Below are 26,750 nucleotides of genomic sequence, written 5' to 3' on the forward strand. Positions count from 1 at the left end.
GGTTGCTCTTTGGTACAGTGCCACCCCCTTCACGCCAGCTCTTTCCAAGGGCAATAAAAAGTTCATTGACTCCCAGATCTAAGTTCAGTCATTTGGAAACAGGGTCCCTCCTTCAGGATTTAACCCGATGGGACAGTTTTGTAAAGCTGCTCTCTCTTGTGAACTTGGATCTGTGTGTTCCCATGGGGCTTTCACAATCTCCTCCTGCTCCCGTGGCTGCTGCATTTCTTAGGTAAACAAGGGTGTTTTAAGAAATGCAGGGAAACCAGTGAGGGCCCTTTCACGTTAGCCACTGGGGGAAAGTGCCTTTGAGCTGTGGTGTTGCCAACTCCTTCATCACAAGTCTCATGCTATCTGATGGTTTCTTAAGCCCCAGCTCCTGGTATCAGCTCATTACATTAGACTCTCAGCGTTAAGCGCATGTCATATGTCAAAGGCAAAAAATAACATCTCCAATGCTGCTTCTGCCCAAAGGCCATTTTGTACTCCAGTCTCCAACTGCTCCAGAGGTGATCTTCCTTAATGATGATGGAGGAGAGAGATAAAAAAAGGAAAGGTTTAGCTCTGAGCAAGAGAACAAATTGCAACAGCTGAGCACCAAAATCTCAGGTCTCAAGGGACGTTCTGCTGTTCGATGACAATGCTCCAGTCACCGGTCAATGTGTGATGGCAACAGATAGATTCTTACAATCATGCAGAAATTAAAGCAATGAGGCACTCTGGGAAAGATTTAGATTAAAGAGAGAAGGCCAAGTGCATTCAGATGAGGAGTGAGATCCTGGTTCCATCTCAGTCTATAGCAAAGCGTCCTCTGACTTCAACAGTGCTGGTTTATCCCCTGATGTTGTGGCAATTTACTTGTCAGAGACTCCCTCAGGTGGGAATGTAATAGGATCGGATATAGTGAAAATGGCCTTGATCCTCCTAGATTACTTGGTCTCTGCTGTAACATACTGATTTTCTTTCGGGACACATCCCTTAAGTTAATTCCAGTATATTTCCCATTCCCTAGTCCTAAAATAGGTATATAGTTTGCAAAATCTCAGACAGGTCTTACAGGGAGAGATACAGTTCTGTAGTTGTAGTCCCAAGAACCATACACAGTCTCTTTTGAACTCACAGGACTGTAGTGTGTCTAGTACTTGGAACCAAGGCAGGTGAGGAGGAACTGGATAGTGCCACTATTGTAGCTTCCATGCCTGATATGGTTACAAAACAGACTAGGATGAGAATACTCTCTCACTGCTATTGAAGCTCTTGGGTAAACAGGGCATGCTATGAAATGCAGGGAAGCAGATGATGAATCCACATGCTGGACACCTTTAACTCCAACTACAATAGGGGTGTAGGTGTTCAAACCACCTCCTTTCTGCCTCCTCTCCCAGTCACTGAGTGTAAAGCTGGAAGCTAGTGATTGGAAAAAATCCAGGCTTAACCACTAGAAACAGGCACCATGAAGAGATGGGAAGCTGTGAATCTGGGGCTTTGAGAGGGCATCTCAGAATCCATTTGAAAGCAGACAAGGAGAGGGCTAAAACTCCCTAAGGGGAACATCCATATTTCACCAGGTGTGAATGCAAGGTGCAGCCATTCCCGGCAGAGCTTCAGATCAGCACTGAAGAAGGCTGCTTTGCACAGGAAAGAGAGGTCAAAAGATTTCAGTGAGGTCAAAAGATTTTTTGGCCCAAAACAAGCCTGAGGTGAGCAGGTCTTTCTGCTGAAGAGGATTCTTCTGAAAGCAAACTGGAATCTTACCCGACCAAAGACAAGGGTGAATTTATCATTGCTCTAAACCACGTTTCACTGCTGTTACCACTGATCATACACAGCTTCCAAGGGCTTTCCAGTGTACCAGTGCACGTATTATTATATGTGCTGTAGTTTTGGAGATATTCATTGCTGATGTTCCACTGAGTAACCAGCCTTTCTGATGTCACGCTTAATTTCCCTGCTAATTGCAGCTTACAGTGTCCATCTGTTACTCTCCATGGGGGCAACTTTCATTATCTTTAGTCTTTACCAAGAGAGGGCTTGTACCAGAAGTAAAATAGATAATGAAAAACAAATGTGCCACATGGAAGGAAAAAGAGAAAACCTGAGAAAGGAGGATGCTCCTAAACCCTGTGCAGCTGACACACCAGCCCTCTCTCTTTTCCTTCCAACTTGCATTCCCCCCAGAGAAATCCCAAAAGCAACACCACCAATGACAGGCTGCTGAAAAGCCAGGAGAGTTCAGTGCACAGAAATGTGTAACACATAAGCAACTTTGTAAAGTCTGTCATCAATACAAAGCAGCCCTCTGAAACTTCTGGGTGGTAGAGCAAAGATGGGTCCAAAAAGCAGAGGTTGGATGCACCTGAGCAGGCAGATTTTGTCACCAAGGTTTTATTTTCCTAAATACCGGTATACAAGTGTTCCAGACATACAAGGCCTTATTTCTGTTTATATTTAAGACCCCTTTAGACGGTGAAGTGTGTAAAACTGATCAGGTCCCTTAACACTGCTGGAGTGAGACCCAGAGCCCTAAACTGTATGCTTTTTCCACACTGCTCATTCACAGCCGTGGCCAAAAGAAAAAATGCTTGTGTCTGACGGGAAAGTTTGTTCCCCTTCCCTAGCTGCTGTGATCTACGCTCCCATAAGGGGACACTGAACAGGAGGGGCCTCTTTCAAAAGGCAGCATTGCATCACATCACAGAAAGGAGATGTATGCAGCAGTGTCCCCAGCCCTTGGCTTCAGGGGACCCTTGGCTTAGTACTAGTTGGCAGAGGCTGAAAAGGAATCCACCGATGAGAGCTATTTTGTAATATCTGGCATCTCTAGACCACCTTGTGTTCCAGGACTGCAAAGGTGCTTATTAACCGAGTGCTCCTAGGAAGCAGGCAGAGACTATTATACCTATTAAACGGATGGTGAAAAAGAGGTGGGGAAGTTCAATGACTTGACTGGAGTCGCATGGTGAATCAGTGGCAGGGCTCTTCACTGCTCCCCTGCCTCTCTGGCAGAAACATCCCTGTTTCCCACTTATCTGGGCTCGGTGACCTGGTACTCTGCTCGGAAACTGCCGTGGCCTTCTGTGAAGTCATCGTGAAATTCAATTTCAGCCTGGCTCCCGGTTGACTCCCAAAAGAATAGCTGTTTCCCATGGAACACAACTGTCTTCATGGTGTTTACATCACGTATCTGAAGAGAGAGGGGAATGAGTCGCTACCACACGCTTACCTGTATCTTTCCAGCCAGAGAAATATCTGTGCTGGGATGGGAGCCCTAAGGGAAGACTAGCCAGGGGACCTGGTGCCCTGTAGGACAGGACGTCGCCCTCAGCCAAAGCTGGATGCTGGAACCTACAGACCTCAATAGGATTAATTCAAGTCTACACTGATGCCACTGAGATCAGAATCTGCCCCCATCAGGTTTGCAGTGAGCTTTGAACCCTGAATTTCAACACAAACTTGTGAGGACCTAAGAGGGGCACTGAGACCTTAGGTGTGCTTCACCTCAGCCTGGTGACTCACCAAGATATAACTGGAGTATGTGTGGTTGCTCTCAGGCCCCAGGTCCATGTAGAGGGCACGAATGGCAATGCGATGCCGTGGAGCCACGGTGATGAAGGTGCGACAGGCCACTTGTCTTCTGGGGTCAGGAGACTCTACAGGATTCACGATTTCTCCTCGAGAGCCGAACAGCTGCACATCGCAGTCTGTGGGGAGGGAGGAGGAGAGAGGGCAGGAAAGCAGTTGGAGATCTGGTGGTCAGAGCAGCAAGCAGCGAGGCAGCAAGCAGCGAGGCAAGAAAAGTAAATGTGCCCAGAAAGGGCATTTCAAATATGCATCTCAAGGCACAAGCAAGGCAGCTTATGTATCTCCATGGGTCTTACTGCTTCATGAAGAGGTGCGTCCTCTCCATGGACTGCTCTTTGGAAGCCTATGGGCCTTGCCTTCATCACCCTTAATCTAAAGCAGTAGAGCAGCATCCAGCCACATACCTTGGTAATGCTTTTTTGTTGCAGCTTTGCTGTTGTACTGAAAAACTATGCCGTTCCCCAGGAACACAAGACGCTGTCTCACTATCAGTGTGTTGGTCCTGGTGCTGAGAGACGCCATGGTCAGCTTCCTACAGCCAGTCCGCCACATCAGCCGCCCAGAAAAGAGCACGATCTCTCCTGTAATGAATGGAAAGTGGGACAGGGAATGCTGTATCCTCACAGCAGCTTCCTGATCTAACAAACTGCTGGAGGAATCAATGTTATCACTTCACCAACTACTGACACGCAACCACCCCTGGGTAGAACGCGGTACCTGTTTAACAGTACACAGCCGCGCTAGAGAGCAGTTTAAGGCACACAGCGAAGAAAACCCCCATATCCAAATGAAATTCAAGGGGGAGTTTAATGAGGGAACTCTCACTGTTCACACTGGAATCTGGCAAGGAGAATGTAGCTAATGTCTTGGGCTAAAAAGGGTGCCATGGGAACTTCAAGAGCCATGACTGGATCAGGACACTGGTTCTATACCTCACTTGAGGACTGGAACCACCAGGATCCAAAATTCATCACGACACTATAGTTTATTCTAACCTAATACCAGTAGCCCTGTTAATATATCTACAAAAGTTTGCACAGTAGCAGAAGTGTGTGCACTGTTTACCTATGAGACAGACTCTACCTGGATTATGAAATCTTCAGGGCAAAGTGAGAAAGTCCCACACAAGACATGACAGAATAAAGGAAGAAAGAAATCAGAAAAACGTAGAAACAAAAAACACTGGCTTGCACAGTGCTTCTGGCTCCTATACCCAGGCTCTCATGAGTCAGAAGTAGCAAGTTCCCCAGCTGGGGACCCTCTGCTGAGAGCAGCCTAGCCCTGGTCAACCAGCAATGGGACATGCTGGACTGTCAGAAAAAGCATGTGAAGAAGTCATGAAGCAGCAGCAGGTACAGACTTGGGAAAGAGCCTGGCTAGTCTCCCTCCATGAACTAGCTCTGCACCGTACCTGCACTGCAGTTTAAGGAGCTCTCTAGCACTTTGACTGTTACCACTTCCCCCAGGGGACGGCCGATGGTGACTGTGCAGTCATTGACCTGCAGGCCGGTCATGTTGATGACTCCCATGGTGTTGAGGAAGAGCCTCCCGCAGATACCTGCACAACGCAAACAAAGCCAGAGGCCCCGGTGAGTAAGAGCCCCCAAAGTAACATACCAATGCTAAAACATGGAGCTCAGACCCTAGGTCCCCTGGCATCTGCAAGGTAGTCTGTCACCAGCTCTTTGAAGGACTCCCATACCATGGCACGCATGACCTCCATGCAAGGTACACAGTGAGAATGTGCCAGCTCTGATGAGCCTGCCAGCCAGAGAACCCTGGAGACCCCAAACAGCCCAGCAAAGGGCATGGCAGCTCACACCTCACTTCTTCCAGGCAAGCCACCAGGGCTGCATCTGGGTATGATCCCCAGGAGCCTGGCCATAAATCTGTGCCAGCTCTCGAGTATGGAGCAAACCTAAATCCCAAATTGCTGCGTACACTTCCCTGCTGATCGGTTCTAAGGGGGACCTTCCTAGCAGCAAAGCCAATGAACAACTGCACTCAAAGCAGAGCTTCCCCATTCCCAACATCATGTCCATCCCCATGTCCTGTTACATCCTGGGGCTTCCATCCTAGCACACTGGCAAGGAGCTTTCCTGTATCCGCAGGGCTTCATTCAAAGTCTATAACCAATATCATTGGATGTTAAATGATAATGAGCCCTAATTCTGGAGGATTAATTGAAACTAACCTTCTCTTGAAGTCCCAGAGTACTCCTACACTTCTTGCCTGAGTATGAGCTAAGTGCTGGAGTATTCCTACCCTCCCTGTCTGAGTATGCACGAGAACCAAGCCTTATGCAGTGAGCACGTAACTGGACTCTCCTGCAGTGTCCTCCATGCCTGCTGCATCTTCCTCAGACCCTATCAGCGGAGGGGCCGGCATGCCCATTGGAGGAAGATCCAGGTCCTTATATTTTGGCTTTTCAGGAGAGACAGTCACTGCCATCATCAGCAGGTTTGTGGCTGAAGATGACATCTGGGGTTCCCCTGAGGACTTGGCCGCAGCAGATGGCTTAGGACAGGGGCCAGCTGAGCAGCCACGCACAGTGATGGGCTTGGGGGAGCGCAGGCAGAAGACGGGGTTCACATGTTCGTGGGTCTTTGGGTTGAGGCAGAAATCCTGCCGCATCTGAATGCCATTTCCACATGATGCTGAACACTGCAGGGGAGGAAACCCACAGGGGAGGAAACTACACATTTGTTTCGGCCTCTATGCAGATTCTCGGTCAGTGCTTCAGGAAACCTTGATTCTGTTCTCACCACTAGCCAAGTCACTTAACCTCACTGGGCTTCGATATCCCAAGCTGGAAGTCTCCAATGGCCCTATCAGGACTTACAGCTTGCTGTTTGATGGGTATCTGATCTGTTCAATGGCCCTATCAGGACTTACAGCTTGCTGTTTGATGGGTATCTGATCTGCTGGGAGAAGGGCTGAACAAGGCTCAGCACGGGTTTGTATGGAGCTCTTCAAGGACAAAAAACAACCATGGACAATGTTTTAACAGCAGCCAAAGACTAGAGTTAAGAAACAGGGGGCAGGACAGACACTAGGCTAGTAAGCACAGAGAGGGTGAATGGACAGTCCCTCAAAAATAGTTGGGCATTTTTGAGGGGAGTTAATACCCTGGAGTTCCCAAGAGAGAAGAGCTAGTTCCCTGCGTGACTCCCCTGAGACCAGATGGAAAGCCCCTGCACTGGTATTACAGGACATCTCACACTGCATTCGAAGGGCAGCAGATACCTCCGTCCAGTCAGTGAAGCCCCATTCATACGAACACATCCTGATGACACACGGGATCCTGGAGATGGGTTTCTCTGCCTCAGGACATAAGCTCTCTTCCAGCTGACTCTCCAGGCCCTGGTGAATCTGGACACAGATGACCACCTGCACGGCTACGCCCATACCGCAGGAGGAGGAACATGGGCTGGTCCTAACTATTTTCCACCTGACTCGAGGACAAGAGAGGGAAATTCAACAAGGCATGATTTTCCTCCTCCATCAGCACCAAAGCAAAAGGCAGATGCTAGAAGCCACACCCACTCCCAGCAGACAGCTGGAGCACAAGCGTCCTTTGCAGTACTGCCACCCATCTTAACCCTGACCTGTGCCAATACTGCCTGGTAATAGCAGCAAGCACCCCAGATGCTTCTAACAGCAGCAGCACCCCAAGCAAAAAACATGCTGACCTCAAAAGTGATAAAACACAGGGCCCCACCCCCAAGTCACTTCCTGGCACTTTCAAAGCCTGGCTGCTTCCCTGGCACTTTCAAAGCCAAGCATTCGGCCCCAGTATGATCCTATTGACCTCGGAGGGCACGGCTCCAGGTTACACAGCTCCAGCTCCTCTGGGCGAGGGAGGCCATGACACTGTGCATCTGCTACAATCTCTTCCACCTTCTCCCCAGCCTCCCTGGCGCAGTACAGGATCCGACGTGTCACGCCCCCACCACAGCTGGCACTGCACGAGTCTGTTTTGTACTGCCACCTGGAGACAAGGCAGCCATCAACGCCTGCAAGCCTCCCCCAGCCACCAAAGAACCAGGAGTGAGATGTGTCCAACCACAATGAATTAGTGGTGCCAGTTAGTGCACCCTTGGCATCACATGCATGTGGCAACACTGCTTCCAGCCTAGAAAGCAATCTACACGGAGCAGCATGGCGTGCTTGTGGGCACCACCACCAAGCAGGGTAATTTCATTGTGCTGACATGGGCTGATGGTCCTTTAGCACACAGGCTCTCAGAATGGTGAACTAGGCAACCCCCCTGGAAAGGTTTTGTCCCCATCTGGAGTCATGGGTTTACCGCCAGGAGGCTGTGCCCCTCTCTCTGGTAGTACATGATCAAGGGTTGTTCAGCTAAGATTTTCCAAGGCCCTTAAGCATGTGTTATCCAAGAGCTTTGATTCAGCTCTTCCCAAGGATCATACAGGCTCTGAGGGGCAGACAGCAGTTACCTCGCTGGACACGGGACAGTGCCACACTCGTTGCTGCTGGTGGGCCAAGGTATCTGGATGCACTCAGAGAGGAGAAGAGCATGGGTTGTGTTGCCTTCTTGTCTGATGCAGCGAATGGACAGTGGAACCCTCCCTCCTCCACAGGTCACAGGGCAGGGAGCCAGCTCCTTCACCTCCCAGCTAGAGGGGACCACAACAGAGGGAACGTCAACATGGGGACAACAGAGCACCATCCTGTGGGAACGGTGCTGAAACCTTCACGTCACTGCACTGCTGGGGGTTCACAGCAGGAGAGAGCTTGGACTGGCTCTTCCAATGCGTCTTGGTACTGTACCTTGGCGGGCATGGGCTGGGATTGCAGATTTCCATCCTACTCTCAGGCTTTGGCACTGAGCTACAATTTTCTTCTGGGGCTTCTTCTTTGGTATCAAAAGCCACACACACATAGTGGAGCTGGGTTGCACCTGGAAAGGACAGGGAAAGTGGCTCCCAACTTGGCATGGATGGTGCAAATTAACGCAAGGCCATTGTGCCAGAAGCAGTGTGGCCCTGGAGCTCAGGTACATCAGGGTTCATCTACGAGCCTTGCCACACATTTAAATTAAAGCTGGATGGAAACCAGCTATAAAGTGGTTACATATTTTCAGGGGTTTAGGTTGTACATATTTTCAAGCACTAGTTCCATAGCTGGTTGGCTCTTTTTATAGCTGGACAGCCATTTTTATGGCACGATCGTTACTTTGCACACGTGGCCAGGCTAAAAATATTGAGCAATTAACCAGTTAATTGCATAATATATGTAATGTGCGGCAGGGGCCAATAAGGCCAATTCTGAGCCTCAAGAAAATCCACTGACAGCAGCTCCACCTGGATTCAGGCCAGGAGTGAAGCAGCAGCAGGCCTGTAACCCCATTTCCAGTGCTGAGCCATGCCCCTCTAGCCCTTCCAGCCTCTATAGGCCTGTGACCACATCTCTGTGTCTCACCTCCACCACAGGTAACGGAGCAATCTCCAACTAGAGGACTCCAGACATACACAGAGCGATCTGCCTTCTCGATGGTCTCAGCTGGCACCAAAGCCGCCAGGGAGTGGGTGTCTTCCTGCTTCAAACAGGGCAGCAAACCCCAGCAAGTTACTGGTGGCTGCTGCCACCTCACAGCCTAATGCAAAACTAAGTGGGAGCGCTACAAGGCTTTTCATTCCTTTCAGCAGACCCTGGATCAAACCCACGTGTGCCCAAAGGACCAGGAAGCCCCCCTGTGTCCCCCATCAGACCCTTCCCTTGGCTTCCTGGAGTGGAAGCACAGTCCAATATTCTGACCCTGGACTTCCATAATCTATGGTAAGTGCCCAGCAAAGTGTGGTCCCGGAGCGGAGGGGGAAGAAAGGGGCAAATATGAGCAGTTTCCTCTCAGGTTTGTAGCAAAATACATGACTAGCTAGCACTAGCTGAAGACTCCAGGCACCCGTAGCTGCTTGGCCATCTCTTTATCCACACAATGGGAGCAGCACAAGTCAGTCAGTGGAAAACTCCCACGCAGGACCCCACAACAGCAGTTCAGTCCTGCGGGGAAGAGCCCCTGCCAGCATCCTGCTCAGTCAGAGAGTCTCTGATACCTTTGCTAAGGTACCCACACAGGCAACTATTAGTGCAAGAGGCGGTTTCCTGCTAGAAACACTACACATTTGATTCCCTACAGGTCACTGTCGAGCCTTCAGCTAGCAATGGCTACTGGTCACTATTGAGCTGGGCTGGATTCAAACCAGCAACCAAGGGTGAAAGCCTCTGTGTCCCCAGTGCCATTCAGTTCCCCTACGTTTTTCAGCTGTGTGTGCAGTATATTTGCAAATGTCAAGCTGCCTCTGACAAACAGTTAAGGGGTTTTCTGCGCAAAGGGTTATTTGAGAAGTGGGTGGCTCCCTGAGAACAAGGCTAGAGCACTTCTGTCTCTACTTTCTTTTAAGCAACATGGCTGTGAGAGAGGGAAAGCAGGGGAATGGCCTCCAAAGGGCACAGCCAACATCTGCCATAATTAAAACACCCCCAAAGCCTGATGCCTCCAACAGCATTAGCTAAGGCAGGCAAAGCTCTCTGAGCTAATAACATATAACAGGAGCTGAAAGGCTGATGTGTTACTAACTAACAGACATACATCCCTAGGCAAATCCCCTTTTCAGCCCCCAATAGTGAAACTGTTCCTCCCCATCTGGGGTCATCAGTGGGCTCCCTTGTGAGGTCCCCCATGAGCCAGAGTACTCACTGTGGTCCAGCCTAAAGGGCAGATGTTAACCACACATGACACAACGGAGGGTGGTTTCTCTTCCACTGGGCAGAGGCTGTCATTTACTACTGTTTCCAAGTCACCGTGAACCTGGACACATGTCAGGTTCTGCTGGGCCACCCCAACTCCGCAGATGGCAGAGCATTTGCCTGGCTCAGATCCTTTCCATCTACACAGGAAACACAGGCAGGACCCTCAGATCACAAAAGGTTTCATGGGCATCCCTGACCTGAAACCCAGGTCACCCAGCACAGAGAGATATTAATGCCCATTTCACGGGGGGCGGGCAGAAATGAGGCACAGAAGGGTGATGTGACATGTTCAAGAGGTCACACAGCAAGTAGTGGCTGAGCTGATAAGAGGACCCAGGTGTCCTGGCTCCCAGGCCCCTACTCCAAGCCCTGTTCATGTAGAAAACATTGGGTCTGCGTGATGGGAGTAGACAGCAAGAAACTTCTTTCAAGGCCTGTCTCCCCACAGAAACACAAGCACTCTGTACCCACACATCCCAGCGGAAGGAGTAGTTGCGAGCAGTAGTCACCATGAAGGAAAGGGAAATAGAAATGCTTACATGGGCTGGGGAAGAAGTGAGCAGCCTTGAGAAAGAAGAATGTGAAATACAGTACCATGGGACAGTCATAAGAAATCAAAGGAAAAGGACTCAGTACTTCCCCCTCACCCCACCCCACTCACTTACACACACACACACACACCTGTATCAGAATTACCTTAGGGGGCACAGCTGGGTATTGCACAACTCCGTGGAAGCAGGTTTGGGAGAATCAATGCACTTGTAATCAGGAAGAGTCAGGATCAAGCCCCCTATCTTCTCCACGCACCGAACCAACCTCTCCATCACTCCACCCCCACAAGAGCTGCTGCATTGACCAAAGCTGCCCGGTGCCCAGCTGAGGAAGGACAAGAACTAGTTATGCCATCTCTGGGGGTAAGGGAATTTGACTTAATGGTGGATTACTAGTGCTCGAGTACTTGCCTTGGGGGACACGGTGCCATGGTACATGGCTCATGCCTGGAAGGGGGTCGTGGGGTCTCCAGACACTGTTGCTCATCTGTTATTTCATCCCTGGTCTGATCAAAGCAAACGTGATCTACCAATTGGTCCCCTAGAAATGAAACAGAAGAGCAGAACTGCTACTGCTAAGATTCCTGACTGGGCCTGGGAAAGAGACTCCATGCTGACTCCTGCAGTTATGGAAAGAATTTGAGTTTCCCCTTCTCCAAAAAAAGTAAAAGCAAAGGAGTTTCACCTTCACTGGTTTTAGGATCACTTTCTAAGATGAACATCACAGAAAAGAGACTGTTTGACTTGGAGCCCAGTGCCAAAATAGAAAGATTACTGCAGACTGTCTCTTTCACAATGAGAACAGACACAACACTGCTAGGCTGATCAAACTTATTCTTAATTCTGATGGTGAATGAAGCCTGAGCAATCAGTTACTGAAAGACACTTCCAGCCAGCTATTTCCATAAGAATTTCATGCTGAATTCTCCATAAACTGGATTTAATAACTAAAGTAATCTCAGGACCTTTTCACCTGGATAACAGCATGCCATCTCTCTCATACATGGTCCAATATGTTTGGCTGGAGGGTATTTGGGGCAGGAGATAGTGCAGATTAAAGGCTGTCTGCATTACATTAACCACTAAATGTTTTTAAAGTTGCCGATTTCAGCACAGTTCCTACCACAATCTGAGAATTGCCTGATTGAAACCTGACCTGACCAAGCCACATGGCTCAGTGTAGGTCTTGCTCCCAATTTCCCAACAGGCTGTGGAAGGAAGAACTGACAAGGCAGACTAAGGGGAACTGGCAACAGTAAGAAGAAGAAGCAGTTTTGAGAAGCCTTGTCTACAATTTCCCTGGGGTTTCTAAGGATTGATTATTTTTAGCATTAGATGATTTTATTAATTTGAAGAGCAAACTCCAATCCAATCTCCTTTCTCAGTAGTATCATTTTCTCTTTGGAGAATTTCTTATGTTGCATTAAATTGGTTTAACTAGTTCCAATGACATTTCTGGCTCTGATACTGTTTCTTTCAATGAGAGTAACAAGTCTGGAAGGTATGAGGATCTGAGAAGGCATCAGCCAGTCAACCCAAAATCTCAGACCAGCTCCCCTTAATGAGTCATTAGCCCTCCCATCTGCCTCACCTTCCCCACAGGTCACTGAGCAGGTCCCACGCCATGGAATCCATGCATACGCCTGGTTTTCCTTCGGTACAAAGTAGCTGAAGGTGATGTCTGGACTGGTTTTATCTCCATATTCTTTCCCATATTTCCGATAAACCTGAGGAGGGATGGGATACAAAAGTCTAGAGCAGTGCACCCCTTTTAGACTCAATGCACCCCTCGATAGATGTGAGGCCCCCCTTTTTCAACCTTTTTTTACTACAGAACAATATACTGGAGCAAATACTAGAGCAATCCTGTTACAAAAAACTCAGAAATATCCCAACAGGACTGGATGTTTTTAATGCTATGAATTCCTATTTGAAACCTCTGAGTTTATTTTGTGAATCATATTTGCACACCTAACAGAGGTAACATTGCATGGCAACCTGTGGCACCCTTGAAAGGACCTCAAGGCAGCCCAGGGTGCCCACAGCACCCTCATTTGAGAATCACTGGACTAGAGCTTAGATAGGATCAACAGAGTAATGCACAGGGAGATCAAGTCGGAGGAATGCATCTGAGAAGGTCAATAGCAGGGATGCTACAAGGATGCAGAATCTGTATTTGAAGCATTCCAGCATCCGGGCTTTCACTTCTAATCCAGCTCTAATGAATATATTTTTGTACCAGTGGAATTTCTGTCAATGAGCAATGCTAGAGAGTTCACTAAAAACAGGCTTGGTCTTTTCTTAACATCCAGCATTTGAAGTATTGTCCAAAGAAAGAGAAAAAGGCCTTTGACAAACACCTCATCCAGGGACTCCACTACAAGACTCCAGTAGACTGCAAGAGCTGGGGAGTTCATAAGTTAAACAGACAGAATCCAAGTACTGTCATGACATCAAGTGTTGGGACAGAGACCACTACGTTAATGCTCGTGTAAAACAGACAAGCTAACACAGGCCTAGTTATCCTTTAATTCCAGATTAAGTCTGTCATAAAAACCCCAAAATCTGAATCTGGATGCCACATCTGGGCACATCTCTTTGGTGACTCAGTATCTGGGAATCTCTTAAGACAACCGTTACCAGGACATGAACCCAGCTAAGGAGCGATGTGGATTGTGTAATTAGCCCATATCAGGTGTGTTTCTGAGGAGGGCATCCGGCATGACCTCATACCCCACAAGGGAGATTAACTGCCAGGAGTCCAGGATTTCCTCTTTTTTTCTGAACCAACCTTTACCTAAGTCTGAAGACAACACAGAAGGAGCTTGCAACTCAGCCTTCCCAAAGGTGATCAGGAACTGGCCCAAGGATGAGGCCTGCTGGCCATCCCTAATGGACTGGAATGATGATTCTGTGCTTCAATATGGAGGTCTTAGCTTGGAGCCACCCAGTCCCACTATGGCCATTTTTGACTTCCCCTTGTAAAACCACAAGTCACCTGGATCTCTATGTCCTCTTGAGTTGGTCCATCCACATGGATTTCCTCTAGGATCGGCAGGTGGTCCTGAGTGAGAAACAGCGTGTATCTGATCTGGCTGTCTTCCAGTACTGATGGGTAGGTAGTGTTCAATGAGATTGTTCCCTTCCCAGCCACCACATACTGACCTTTGATCTTCACAGCTAAAGGAGCAACAACAGCAGTCAGAAAACATGGGTGTGAGATACGCTCACATCATCATCAATAGATAAAGATCCCGTGAGATATGTTTGTCTGATCTAGTTCAGACATCCCAAACAGTAAGGCTTTCCCAGTTCTCTGTGGTGAGTACCCCACAAGTGAACGAACTGCCCTGTCGGGAAGGCTTCTCACAATTTCTGCCTGTATGCATAGGAATACAATCAGCAAACTGATTCCCTCACCCTTCCTCTCATGCTCACCCAAATGCGTGAAGAGGGGTTTCCGATTGACAACATGGACCTCAGTGGTGTTGCCAGGCAGGGCCAGAAATGTAACATATTCTGGAATGGTCAAAACAAAGAAGATCTGGTTGTCTTCACTTCTGCACCGCCTTTGAGAGCACGGTGGGTTCGAAATGAACAGCACTTGCAGTGCCTCTTTCACCTTAGGATCTCAGTGTGCTTTACAAACAATAATCAAGCTTCTCAAAAGGTACATGTCATCCGGTTTGCTTCACAGAAAGCACGGGTGGGGTGCTGAAACACACTGGGCTACATTCACCCTTGCTGGAAGTCCCCTGACTTCACAGTCATCCCTGGGATGAACATAGCTAAGAAAGTTCAAATGCGGTGGAGGACTTCCGTATTGTGTCAACCTATGAAAGATGCATGAGGGTGACTACAGGAGTGAGGATAGTGCTGTCAAAGCAGCACTGTACCTCTCTATACCTTCAGGCTTGAGAAAGCCTGAAGTTCCCACTGATGCAGAGAATTGGATTTGGCTGAGCTCTTCCCCACCCAGTGTCAAAAGAGGAAATCAAAGCTGGAGTTGAGTCCTCAGGCAATGTGCAAAGGAGTAATCACACTACAGAGCTCAGCAGAGAACACACCCTTCAGGTAGTTCTCCAGCAACCTGGCAGCTCTTAATCTCCTCCTCTGACAGCCCCCTCAAGCCCCATCACCATCTTCCCCATGAAGAAAAATGAGCCACCAAGGGTGGGTAGAAAAGCTGACATCTGTGCTGGGTAGAGGCTGGGGATGAAGCTTGCAAACCTCGGGCCTTTCCTTCCACGTAGGAACCGCTCACTCTGGTGCATGTGGTGTTGTCTCCACCGCAGACCTTGCAAGCATCCATCACCTTCCCGGAGTCCATCTTACCATTACACCCAAACACCTGAGCCAAGGAAAAAGCCAGTGAGACCGACTCACTCTGAGCAGAACACACAGAGGCTCAAAGTGCTACTTGCCACTGTTCTCCTCTTCATTCTGCTTTTCTGCTGCAGAGATGACACAGGAAGTGAGTGACACATGCTTATAAAGACTGCCATATACAAAAGATATCCAAAGCTAGGGCCGGGGACTCCTGGGCTAGCAAGTCTTACTCTAGGAGAACTGCGGGTTTCATGAGTCACATAGCATTGTCTAGCCCTGAAGGAAGGATTGCCCATGTGACCCAACACATCCACCATGTCCCACCATGAAGCCCCAGTATGATGCAAGATTAATTTGGCCAAAAATCCAACCTGCTAATAAAAAATCTCCAGTAATTCTAGGGGAGCCAGGAGTCCAGCCTGCTCCAACTCACAGGGAGGGGGCTCCTTGAAGGCAGGCTTGATATATGGTGCTTTCCCCCCGATCCAGAATCAGCTTGCAAAGGGAAAGGCCTTACCCTGCAGCTTCCCATCACACAGAGACTGAACGCGCCGTGAGCGTCGGAACCGCTTGGCCTGCACCTAGTCCCATCAGTGAAGCCCTCCCCACGGCTCCCAATGAAGTTCTTGCCAGCTGCCCTGCACATGTACTTGCACAGAATGTCCTCTGGGAAAAGCAGATGCAAGGAGAAAGGCAGAGTTACTCAGCCAAGAAAGCCCAATAGTCAAGTGGAAGATGGGAGGGAGAGGAAAGCCCCCATCAGGATAGGCTTTGCGCTATACTGGGAAATTACAAGCACCACTAAAATAGTGGGTAGGAACAGCATCCCTTAGTGGCGTCCTCCTTCCCACAGGAGTGGTACTCACTCCTTCTCCCTTCACTCTTTCAACTGCCATTTCTCCCATTACCTGCAGCATCACTGGCTGCCGAAGTCCAATTGTAAAAAGAGGCAACGCCTGCAGTGATGTAAAATGGCTGAGGGTTGGTAGCGGCACACTGCTCAGCCATGAAGTCTACCTGGGTTGTCCCGCAGGCCTGGAAGAAAGTAAGACCCGGAAAATTAAGTCCTCCAAGAGGACAAGCCAGGAACTGCTTCTCCCACTATCTGCATGCAGTCCCCTCTGGGATGGAAAGCAGCAGCTGATTAACTATGTGGACCAATGAAACACCACATCAAAATAAAGTTGCAGGGGACTGGACAGGAGGTAACAGGGCGTTGTGTTTGGAGGTGGATTCTTGCTCAGTTGATGCCATCAGACAGAACTATGTCCCCTTTTGAGCAGAGCTGGGCATTAAAAAGAGCAATGACCTGTTACACCTTACATGGGCTGTTTCAGTACAGCACTGTGCTCAGTCACTGTAGGACAAATACCACTGGGGGCAGCAAACAGATGGAGACTACGGGATATTCAAGGAATGACCCTCACAGGGAAATCAACTGTTTCAACTTCAAAAGGTGCAGCCAGGGGTAGTACAGTACTCAAAAGGTTAAAATGTCATATCAACTAAGAGTGAGAGAAGAGGTGTCCGCCTACCTGGGTGTTGCACATCTCTGCTTGGAGGTCCTCTCCCAGGCACTGCTGGCCTCCAAAAGCAGGCCTGAAAACCAGAGACACCATGTGAGAGGCAGGGGGAGAGACCCCACAGGGAGAAGGAAGAGTACCCTGATGTGCCCCTCAATCCAGAGGATGGGAAGTATCTGCCCATGACCCTGCAACCCACCAAATGGGGCAGCGATACATGCCAAAAAGGACGTGACATGGGGACAAAACCGGTGGAAAGACGAGAACAAGCCAGGGCAGCAAGGCCTGACTGTGCTGGCTCTGCCAGTGCAAGGGGGCAGCACTCATCTTGCTGACTAAACCCAGTGCATCCCAGGCTACATGACCGGCCTAAGTACAGCACAGGGCACCCAGTCTCATACAAACAAACCTACACCCACACAAGATGTCAGCCCCAGCCACGGGGTGGAAACACAGGCTCCATGGGCCTGCCCCCAGCTACAGGGCCCCATTCCCCCCTCCAACGGCACCGCAGAAAAGTGTCCGAGTCTTACCTAGGGTTGTTACAGAATCGTTGCCTCATTGCAACTCCACCACCGCAACTGCGGGAGCAGGAAGTGAAGGGGTTCCAGCTGGACCAGTGGCCGTGTACCACTGTGACAGGGTTCAGTTCCTCCAGAGAGCTACATCGGCCCTTGGAGCACCACTGGAACAAGGAATGCCATGTATAAGTCAGCAGTAGCAGCAAGGGTGCAGCTATGAGTGCCAGGGCTGGTGACACCAGGGAAGACAGTACTGAGCCCTCCCCTTAAGCTGGTGGAAAGGCACCAGGAAGGGCAACTGTACATCAGTCACCTACCGCCAGGATGTGGAGGCAGACACAGACCCCAAGGCACAGGCACTAAAGCTGTCCTGTCTACAGAGCAGGGCCTAGGGCTTAATACACAGATCATGCACCCCAAGGAAGAGGACCCTCCCCTGCGTGGCACTCTAACATCAGGCTACAAGACTGCAAAGCCCTTCCAGAGACACAGAGTCCCACCTGGTGCGGGGGGAAGGCCCAAACCAACTAAGATCACATACAGCTTATGGCTCTAGCATTTGGAGTCAGCTCCCTAGAGGCAGAAGACCATTAGCCCTGTGGCACCACCAGACTATCTTCCACCACCACCCACTCCTGCCTCCAACCTCAGAAGCAGCCACAGACTTCATACCTTATTGATTCCACACTCAGTACCATCCAGAAGGGGGACAAGCAAGCGAGTGCAGCTGGACTGCTCAGCTGGGGTTGTGTGGCAAGAGAGGACGCTGCACATGTCCTGGCAAGGCAAGGAGGTCAGGGCACTCAGGGCATTCTCTAGCCTGGTGGGCCAGTTTATCCCTTTCCATCCCTACTAACACAGGAGTCACAAGACGGCCAGCAAGAATGGTTTGTTAGCTTCCCTAAGCCTTCCCACAGCTCTGGCCAAGCTCTGTATGCACGGGTAAACAGAGAGCAGTTGGGAATCTGGCAGGCCTTCCTCACACCCACAGAGCTGCTTCCTTCAAGCCAGAGATGCCTCACGCAGAGGCAGCCCCCTCCTCTGTGCCTCCAGATGCCAGCCTCACAGACATCACGTTCACAATTCAACTGGTGAGAGCAGATGATGCCCATGCTGCACGTGGCAGGCACCACAGACACTTCAGTGACTGGCACAGCCAAGCAGGATGCCAACCAACAGGCCCTTCCCATCACTCCCAGCTGCTAGCACCACCAGGCAGGGCCAACCCCCAACAGAAGCACAAGCAAGCGGAGAGCATTCTACCTACAACATTGCTGTCAGCGAAGGTGCAAGCTGTGGCTGCGGCCCCAAAGGCAACTTTACACTGCTCATCCACGCCATAGTATAAGCCAGGCTTCCACCCAGGGATGCTGCCTCCCAGGTTCGGCAGGTCATTTATGCAGCTGGCTTGGCCTGTACTGATAAAACCACAAGAGACTTCATTTCCCCGTACGTGGCCAGGAAAGGCCAACACATACCTTGACCAAGGCTCAAGGCTCTGTCATGAGAGCCAGCTGCTACTTTGTCGTCTTAGCAAGTCACTCTACCTGGCTTGTTGGTTAAACTGTTCTTCTAAGGCATCTGCTACTTGCCGCTATGGCAGAGGGACCCTTCATCAGACCCAGTAAGGCAGCTCTTACATTCCTCTGTTCTTTGCCAAGTAACACACATGCTCATTAAGACTAGCTCAGGCTCAGACATCTTGTTAGCTCAGGATAGCATCTCTCAGGAAGGAGTAGGAGAAATGCCAAACAGAAACATCTTGCCCTGAATGAACAGGTTCCACCTAAGCTCCTAAACTGACACTTCATAGGAGGCAGCAACAGGGAATTGGTTTAAACTGCCCTTTACCATGTTCTCCTCTGTCTTCCATCCTGCACCCAGAAGGAATGAAACAGCAGCCTATAACATATCTTCAAGAGGTCCTGGAAGTAAGGACAGTGCAGCCTTGGGGCAGGGACACAAGGGAATGGAAATGGGATCACGTAGGCTTCAACCTGCTAGTGGGAAGCTTGTGAAGCAGCCACAGCCCAGATACAGGAGCTCACCAGAACCATTTCTAGTGACCCTGGGCATTCCTCTGTACCCCACGCTCCCTACAAAACTAGAGTTATAGACACAAACCTTTAGATTTATAGTTCCTCATTTTCCAAGTGGCTCCTACTTTACTCTTTGCTATTGCCTATAGATGTGAGTGGGTAGAACCATTTGCTCCTCTTACCTGATGAAGGCAAGGAATTGCTCTCTGCTACACTCTGACCAGGCCAGGTCAATGCTGTTGTGGCTGCCCTCAGTGCCCATGATGAAGCCGCTCTTACTGCAAGAGTTCTCCTCACCATCATGGGAGATTCCAAAACTGCAACATGAGGAGAAATGGGGGTTCTGCTCCTGAGCTAACACAGGAGAACCACCTATCTATGGCAAGGTGACATGGGGGTGGGGAATGAAACCTCTGCTTCACAGAGGGCTGAGCTTCCCCAGTTTAGCTTTCACCTATCATGGGACAAGAACAGGCACAGGGGCAAAAGCAGAACAGCTCGTGCATGGCAGGCTGCCCCTGTTTGCCCTGCGGCAAGGAAGGGCAGGCTGCCCCTGCTATTGTGGGACAAGAGCAAAACAGCTCATGCATGGCAGGCTGCCCTTGTTTGCCCTGGGGTGCACCATTCATCTGACCCTGTCCTGCAATATCCATTATAGGAATGGAGACCAGTGTGAGCTCAGGACTGGGAGCCATGGACCCTATTCTTAGACAGTTCAAGAGTTCTTGGCTAAGCCACATCCTCTCTCTGCATCTCGGTTTTACCGCTCATAGAAAGGAGGTAAATACTGGTTCTTCACCTCATGATAACGTTGAGGCTGAGGGTATGGAGAGATGACACACTTATCCCAACGTAACCTGCCTATGCACCAGGTAAGTGCATGAAGCGTGCGCATGATGGGCAGCCCTACACCCCAGTGTAGGTTGCTCTACTCCTGGGTAAAGTTACCCCTTGGAAAGTCAGGATTAACAAGTGTAAATTACACCAGCACACACTGGAGGTCTACAGTTCTAGTCAGCTTCACCCTGGGATAGCTGTTTGCTCAATGGAAGCAAGCTATGCCCAGCTCCCCTGCCACCTCGTGGTGAAGCTCTTTAATAGCATCTCCTTCAAGCAGCTACCAGGAGAAGGAGAGCTGATGTCCCATCCAAGGCCTTTGGTGTAACATAGACTGCTGCACAAAACCAATGCAGTTACTCTAGAGCAGGGGCTCCCAAACTGTGGTATGTGTATCCCAAGGGTACACAAGGCATCTCTGGGGGGTACACAGGAGAAATTGTGTAATGATGGATTTAATTTTCATTATAATAATAAGAATTGGTATTTAAGGGGTTAAAATATAAAATGTATTCTGGTAGGGGTATGCAGGCAGCTGGTAAATCTGGAAGAGGGTAAGCAATAAGAAAAAGTTTGGGAAACTCTGCTCTAGAGTATAGGAACGTGTTGTGTGTCCACAACCTTTGCTTATAAAGGACTCCGAGAAGTACAGGCCAGCACAGAGAGTTGCAGAAGTGTTAAAGCTTCCACACTGCCTTGTTTAATCACATCTCATGTTGCCCTCCCCTTCTACACAGCATATAGTTTCCTCCAGAAGAACATCTTATTATTGTTTTTTCCCATGCATTATTTCTATCACAGTGCTGCTCAGCCGTCTTCACTAGTACAGGGTCTTGCTGTGCCTGGCACCTTGCATACACATAGTAAGAAATGGTCTGTAGGCAACCAGATCAAGCACTGGGAAAAGGCAGTGGAGTAGCCCCAATATACTAGAGGTTGATGGAAATGTGTGTGTGAAAGATGTACCTGCAGCAAAACAACAGGCTAAACTGTCTGCTGGTGCAAACTGGCAAAGATCCACAAGTGACAGAACAGCCCCAGCAGCCCTGTTTTATTTAATTTGCTTCTCTATTATTTGCTCTACAATTATCACCACCCTGTCCACAAGGAACTCAGTGCAACCTGTTCAACACCAGAGCTCTGCTCTGTGGGACCCTCCTCCTCTGGACCAAAGCTCCACATCACTACAGGGAGCGGGGCCATTAGCAGGGGATCCCTGATGCTTCCAAGGTTCAGAATCAGCTGGTGGCACAGAGCTGAGCCCTGGTGTACAGCACCATGGCATGATGGCTCAGGGCTGAGGACTACAGGACATGCTGAGTGCCCTCTGCTATCAGAGCAGTCAATGGGATCTAAGAGAGTGCTGGATGCAGCAGGGTTAGTTACTGATCTTTATAAAGGAAACTCCAGAACTGCATTTCAACCAAACCAGTGGGTACCCAAGGTGAACCCTCTTCTCTCCTTAAGTAAAATAAAACAGCTGCTGTTAGCAAGGATGTGAGGTTCCCCACTGACCTGTGCCCAATCTCATGGGCCATGGTGACCCCCAAGTCAAAGCCAGTGTCCTCAGTGATAATGCAGCTCCAAGAGGAGGAGCAGGCTCCACCCAGCTGAGTGGCTCCACGAAGCTCTTTGTTCCCATTCAGTAACTCCAGGTCAAATCTGATGGAAAGGAGAGAGGGAGGCAGGAATAGAGAGAAATTAAAAACCCAAACAAAAATTATTTCCAGCCAAAAATTCTTCAGCTTCTCCCCAGCCCAACCTCCCCGTGTATTTCACACCCCTTTTTCACTGTGATGGAAGCATCCACATGGACCCCACCCCACACTTCCAGGCATATGTTGATTCTCTGTGAAAGCAGGTGTGATTCCCATACCCAAGGGGAATGAAAGGCAACAACAGAGCCCTCCTGGTAGGAGGCAGGGATGCAGAATCCCCTCCGCAGAGAGCAGAGCAATAAAACAAGGGGGCTGCTCTCAGCTGGAACTCCACTTGTGTCACATTTACCACCACTCACAAAGCCAATGGAGAAAACATGAGCCTGGAAGCTAAGCAATGTTCAAGAACAGAAGACTCCAAGGAAATCTCTGTATTGGGGAAAAATTTCTATCACAGCCCCTGGGTCCCTGTACCTCAGCCCATCCCTATACCTCCCTGCCCACAAATCAGCCTTGTGTCCTGCCAGGCCCAAAAGACTATATTATGTAGCAGGCCGAGCCCAACACAGCCTCACTGACCTGTACCTGAGGAATATGCTAGTTCACACTGAAGCTGAGAAAAGGGAATCACTGAGCACTCAGCCCCCAGGATGAAGCTTGAGCACCCTCTTTGCACTCTGGGAGCTGGTAGGTATGGGTTTATCAACTATTTCCCATCCAGATCAGTGGAATTTCTGCAAAGACCACACCGCCCACAGGTGAGGAACTGTTAGGCAGGAAGATCAACCCTCTCCCTTTTGCTCCCATCAGAGTGGAGCTCCTCCAGCTGCCACTCTGGCTTCCTGCTCATTCTAAACCAGGCCAACCTGAACAGACGTCTCTCATCCCCTCTCCAGGCAAAGATCTGCATTACCTGGTCACATACAGCACAAGATCAGCATGCTGGGGATCCGAGTCATCTGGGGGATTGACCTTCTTGCTCCACTCACACACGCTGATGAGGGAGGAGGTGATATTCGTGGTGATGTTCATATCTGCCTACATGGAAGAAAAGTGTTCATGCACCTCAGTTAGTTTAGGATCTCTGCAACCCCTTTAAGGCTGACAAGAGCAGAAAACAAGCCTGTTCCTACCTCTGGTTCTGTCAGGACGATTATTCTCATGAGGTGAACCCTGAACTGAGCTCCCAGTGAAGCATCTCTCAGCAGTTCGGCACCCTGGCAAAAGAGAAGCAGGATCCACAACTATTACACAGAGAAGATGCCAGAGTGACTGCTCCTGTCTGCCCAATGACATGTGCCCGCACTGCCACCACACTGGTGAGGACCTTCCCTCTTTCCAGCTGGATGCACTGCCAAGATGAGAGGCCGGATAATTAGCAGACAAATATAAGGGTGTTTCAGAAACTAATGGTGACATGGCTGCACACACTGCAGGTCTGTGACAAAGTGGGAAACTACACAGCAAGAGCAAACACTGAGTTTCCCACATCATCAAATGCACCATTGTTTATGGTTATGGAGAGTAGTTATGCAGACCAGCACGTGATCATTGCGCACAATGGTTTTTATTTCAAAACTGCCATTAGTTTCTGAAACACTCCCATACAAAATCTTCACATTGCACTCCATGGGCAGATGCTTGCAAAGGTCCGTGCCCTAAAGCTCCTAGATTCCTCTTGGAACTAAACCCAATGTAAAACACCTTGTCTGGCCACTAAAGGGGAGTGCCATGATCCTCAACAAGCAAGGTTGCAGGCCACACATATTGATGGAAACCAACCTGGCAAGGAATTTGATAGATGTGAACACAGATGCCCAAGTTCCCCAGGGTCACCCAGCCCTAACAGTCATATGGTAAATGCAGCAAATGGGCAGTGCAGGGGGAAGTCAATAATAGCAACCAAATGTTAAAATGCAGAGAAGTAAAATGGACTTAAAAGGGCTCAGCCACTAAAATTCTGGGGAGTCTGACCGTCCACTGAATCCCACAGGCACTGAATCCAGCTCCACATTAAAAGACTCTTAATAATGAATGCAGCACCAGGTATTCATCAACACCACTAATGAAATTACGGAACACATTTTCCAACTACAATGCTACAGCGGCACTCACAGTACTTGCCAAGGCCCTCCTTCATACACATGGCTTCCTCTGTGAGAGTCAGACCCCATGCAAAGCACAGGGCTGTGCCAGCAGGAAACTGCTTTGCACACCATCCAGACTCCTCGAGAGAGAGCACTGGGTGCTCCCCACAAATGTCTGTGCAAATGTTTTCAGAAGCTTGTGCTACACATGACTGGAGGGTGAGCAAGAAGCCCCTCCAGAGGCTATGCTGAACCCACGACACCACAGAGCCCTAAGATGGTGCACTGAAAACAAAGAGCAAACTACTCACAATGTTCAGGTTGGTGAGGATATACCTCTCAGTGTCTTCTCTGTGGAACTGGTACACATCTGGGCCTGCTACAACCAGCAGCTCCAGGTGCTTGACAGTCCCCTCAGACCTTTTCCAATGGCGAGGATGAAACTTTTTTTCTATAACACAACAGAGCAAAGGGGAGTTTAGGAAGCAGGAAGACCTGGGGGCTTCTGGGGACCCATTCCCTTCTGCTGAGCACAAGTCATTCACAAGACTGAAACCAGTGCAGGTAGGAATCTGCGAAGTGCTAGGAGGAAGCTACCCTGGGCAATTTAACATATGCAAGTTGCCCAGGGGCACCATTAGGCTGTCAGTTCCTATGTCAAGGCCAGCACGGCCAATACCTTTTGCTGTCTTTGCCCCTCTCCCTGTAGTTCTGAAGATGAGGTGGGGCCTGAAGAAGCTGAGGTCCTTCAGCAGGCTCCAGTGTTTACTTCTCACAGGCCTGATGTGAATCTTTTCCTCACTTGCAATGATGATGCCTTGCTATAGGAGATAAAGATCCAGCCCTCTGTTATTCCAATGACCTCCAATGCCAATAGCAAGTCACATACAATCTCGCCTCCCGCGCTCTCTTATGTCTTATTTCTTTACTTATTTGCCAGTCTTGATATTTTCTTCTGTCTGAAATCTGGCAACATATACTGCATTGAACTGTAAACTCTTCAAAGCAGCAATGATACATGGTAGGTCTTCTTTCAAGCACCTTCACAGTGCTGTACTAAAGAGCTGAGCGGATCCCAAATCCCAGTGCTGGACTGTAAACCTTGTGAACACTGGGAAAAGCTTGGATTTCAGCCTCTAGCTCAATCTCCCTCCTACCCAGATGAGAATCCCCTTGCAGCCAATGCTACATACTCACCAGCTGTCCTTCGCAGTAACTGACCCTACACACAGCCCCCAAAGGATGCAGTAGTTTTCCCCCTGCAAAGCAGTTGTCTGGGAACCATTTTAGCAAGCTAACAGAAGCGTTCAGCACTCGATGGCTCACAAAGGAAGGGGGAAGGAGATCAGGATCCTCTAGAAATTCAAAGGTGTAGAGCTTTCCCCATGACTGAAGGGAACAGCGTTGGACTTTACAAGCGGTCAGTCCAACCTGGTCTTCTTCACAGGTGCAAGCAGGCTGAACAACAATGAACTCAGGTACTGGAATAAAGAAAGGAAATGACCAAAAAATTACAGGAACCGTTCACAGTGACAACAGACATACAAGGGAAAAGACGTGTCATCAATTTGCTTCCATGAAAAACAGCCCTCTCCGGAGAGCTCGTGACCCTCCCCTTAAATAATGTCACCAGCCAGAGTCTTTTGTGTTTCTATCTACCCCAAAATTAAGGACGATCATGTGCTGAAGCATAGACTTGCAGTCACCGAGGTCTCAAGTCTATATTCAGCTCTAAAACTGATTGCTTGTAGTCGAGATTTGTAACCATACCTTTGTTTCCCCATCTTCTGTAAAACTGGGATAACAGTTTATTTGACAAGGGTCACAATGTTTTTGAGTTTATCAGCTGTCATGCATTACTTAAGAGTAAATCATCACCATTTAAATACTAACAGCATGCTGGGTACTGGGCAAACAGAGAGAGAGACACAATGTCTCTACCCTCAGAATCCAACAAGCTAAATTCCTTAGTCTTGAATTATCAGCCTAATCTCAAAATATTACTCTAGTCTCCAAATTGTTTCTAAATAAACACAACCATCCTCAGTCCATACATTTGGACCTAGATGATTTGGATCTGTCCCTAGGGTTATCTGTAGTCTATAACTCTACCAATTTTGCATTAAAACAATAACAGTTAGCATAGAGCAGAGTTAAATGGAATAATCAAAAGGAATTTCTGACCCATTTTACAGACTACTGAACAAGAGACTCGATTCTTTAGACATTTACACATTAGAGAGCCAGAACCACATACATGAGTAAGGTCATTCACACTGAAAGTATCGTAAGATCTAGGTTAACGTTAATACAAGGCTCTTCAAATATGCCATATTAGAAACAATGTTAAACATACAATACAATCCAGAATTAAGATAGAAGTAGCCCTGCATACCATCAAGAACTGACTTGGTGCCAAAATAAGAAAAAACATCTTCTGGATCCAAAGCCCTGAGAAATTTCTGCAAAAAGAAAAAAAAATCTTTGCCTTTTCAAGGAAAAAACAATCCATGTAGACACATGACTTTAATTCATCAAAACCTAATTATTAACTTAGATGTTTTACATTTTGATTTGGCTTTTTTGCATTAAGCCTATGGAACACACAGATCATCCAGAGGAAATGATTAGTGAGGTTTCATAGCTTTGGTTTGAACATACATTGTTATTTTGGGGGGAGGTGGGCAGGGGGGAAGGAGTCACACTTACCTCTTGGAAAGGAGATAGCCAGCCGAAGCCCAAGGGGAACATAGTAAAAGCTAAGATCATAAAGCGGGTGCTCATTGTGGAAGAGCTCACGCTGACACCGCAGAGCAAATACTGGCCTTAGGTTTAGCCCAAGGCATCAC

At 48.9% G+C, this 26,750-nt stretch overlaps 1 protein-coding gene across 3 annotated transcripts; it reads right to left on the reverse strand.

The window, feature by feature from the left end:
- Positions 1–2,369: 2,369 nt before the first annotated feature.
- ADAMTS13 (ADAM metallopeptidase with thrombospondin type 1 motif 13) lies at positions 2,370–26,750 on the reverse strand. 3 transcript variants are annotated; one of them, XM_025211305.1, is made up of 32 exons: positions 26,611–26,750; positions 26,297–26,363; positions 25,099–25,382; positions 24,581–24,722; positions 24,213–24,352; positions 22,948–23,031; positions 22,728–22,852; positions 21,672–21,818; positions 19,502–19,636; positions 18,548–18,698; positions 17,953–18,057; positions 17,293–17,444; positions 16,772–16,835; positions 16,145–16,271; positions 15,754–15,902; positions 15,138–15,258; positions 14,346–14,426; positions 13,906–14,087; positions 12,499–12,634; positions 11,319–11,448; positions 11,053–11,232; positions 10,304–10,493; positions 9,028–9,142; positions 8,377–8,506; positions 8,043–8,222; positions 7,394–7,573; positions 6,829–7,033; positions 5,901–6,246; positions 4,994–5,140; positions 3,987–4,163; positions 3,517–3,701; positions 2,370–3,184 (listed from the first exon to the last, which is right to left on the reverse strand). In XM_025211305.1, exons 1-32 carry the CDS (start codon positions 26,683–26,685, stop codon positions 3,026–3,028), a joined length of 4,791 nt encoding a protein of 1,596 aa, XP_025067090.1. In that variant the 5' UTR covers positions 26,686–26,750; the 3' UTR covers positions 2,370–3,025. The 3 variants fall into 3 exon arrangements, with proteins under 3 accessions (XP_025067090.1, XP_006029843.3, XP_025067091.1); XM_006029781.3 differs by having other exon boundaries at positions 9,028–9,145; XM_025211306.1 differs by lacking the exon at positions 7,394–7,573 and having other exon boundaries at positions 9,028–9,145.

This window comes from Alligator sinensis, unplaced genomic scaffold, assembly GCF_000455745.1.
Source record: "Alligator sinensis unplaced genomic scaffold, ASM45574v1 scaffold829_1, whole genome shotgun sequence".
Lineage (NCBI taxonomy): Eukaryota > Metazoa > Chordata > Crocodylia > Alligatoridae > Alligator > Alligator sinensis.

Bases quoted from the DNA above. Each gene is read 5' to 3' on its own strand.
- ADAMTS13 (XM_006029781.3), bottom strand. From the start codon at position 26,685: ATGAGCACCCGCTTTATGATCTTAGCTTTTACTATGTTCCCCTTGGGC. The intron at 22,853-22,947 runs GTAGGAACAGGC...TCTTCCATGTAG, and splicing joins TCGTCCTGACAGAACCAGAG to GCAGATATGAACATCACCAC. The intron at 15,259-15,753 runs GTAAGGCCTTTC...TCCTTGGCTCAG, and splicing joins GTGTGATGGGAAGCTGCAGG to GTGTTTGGGTGTAATGGTAA.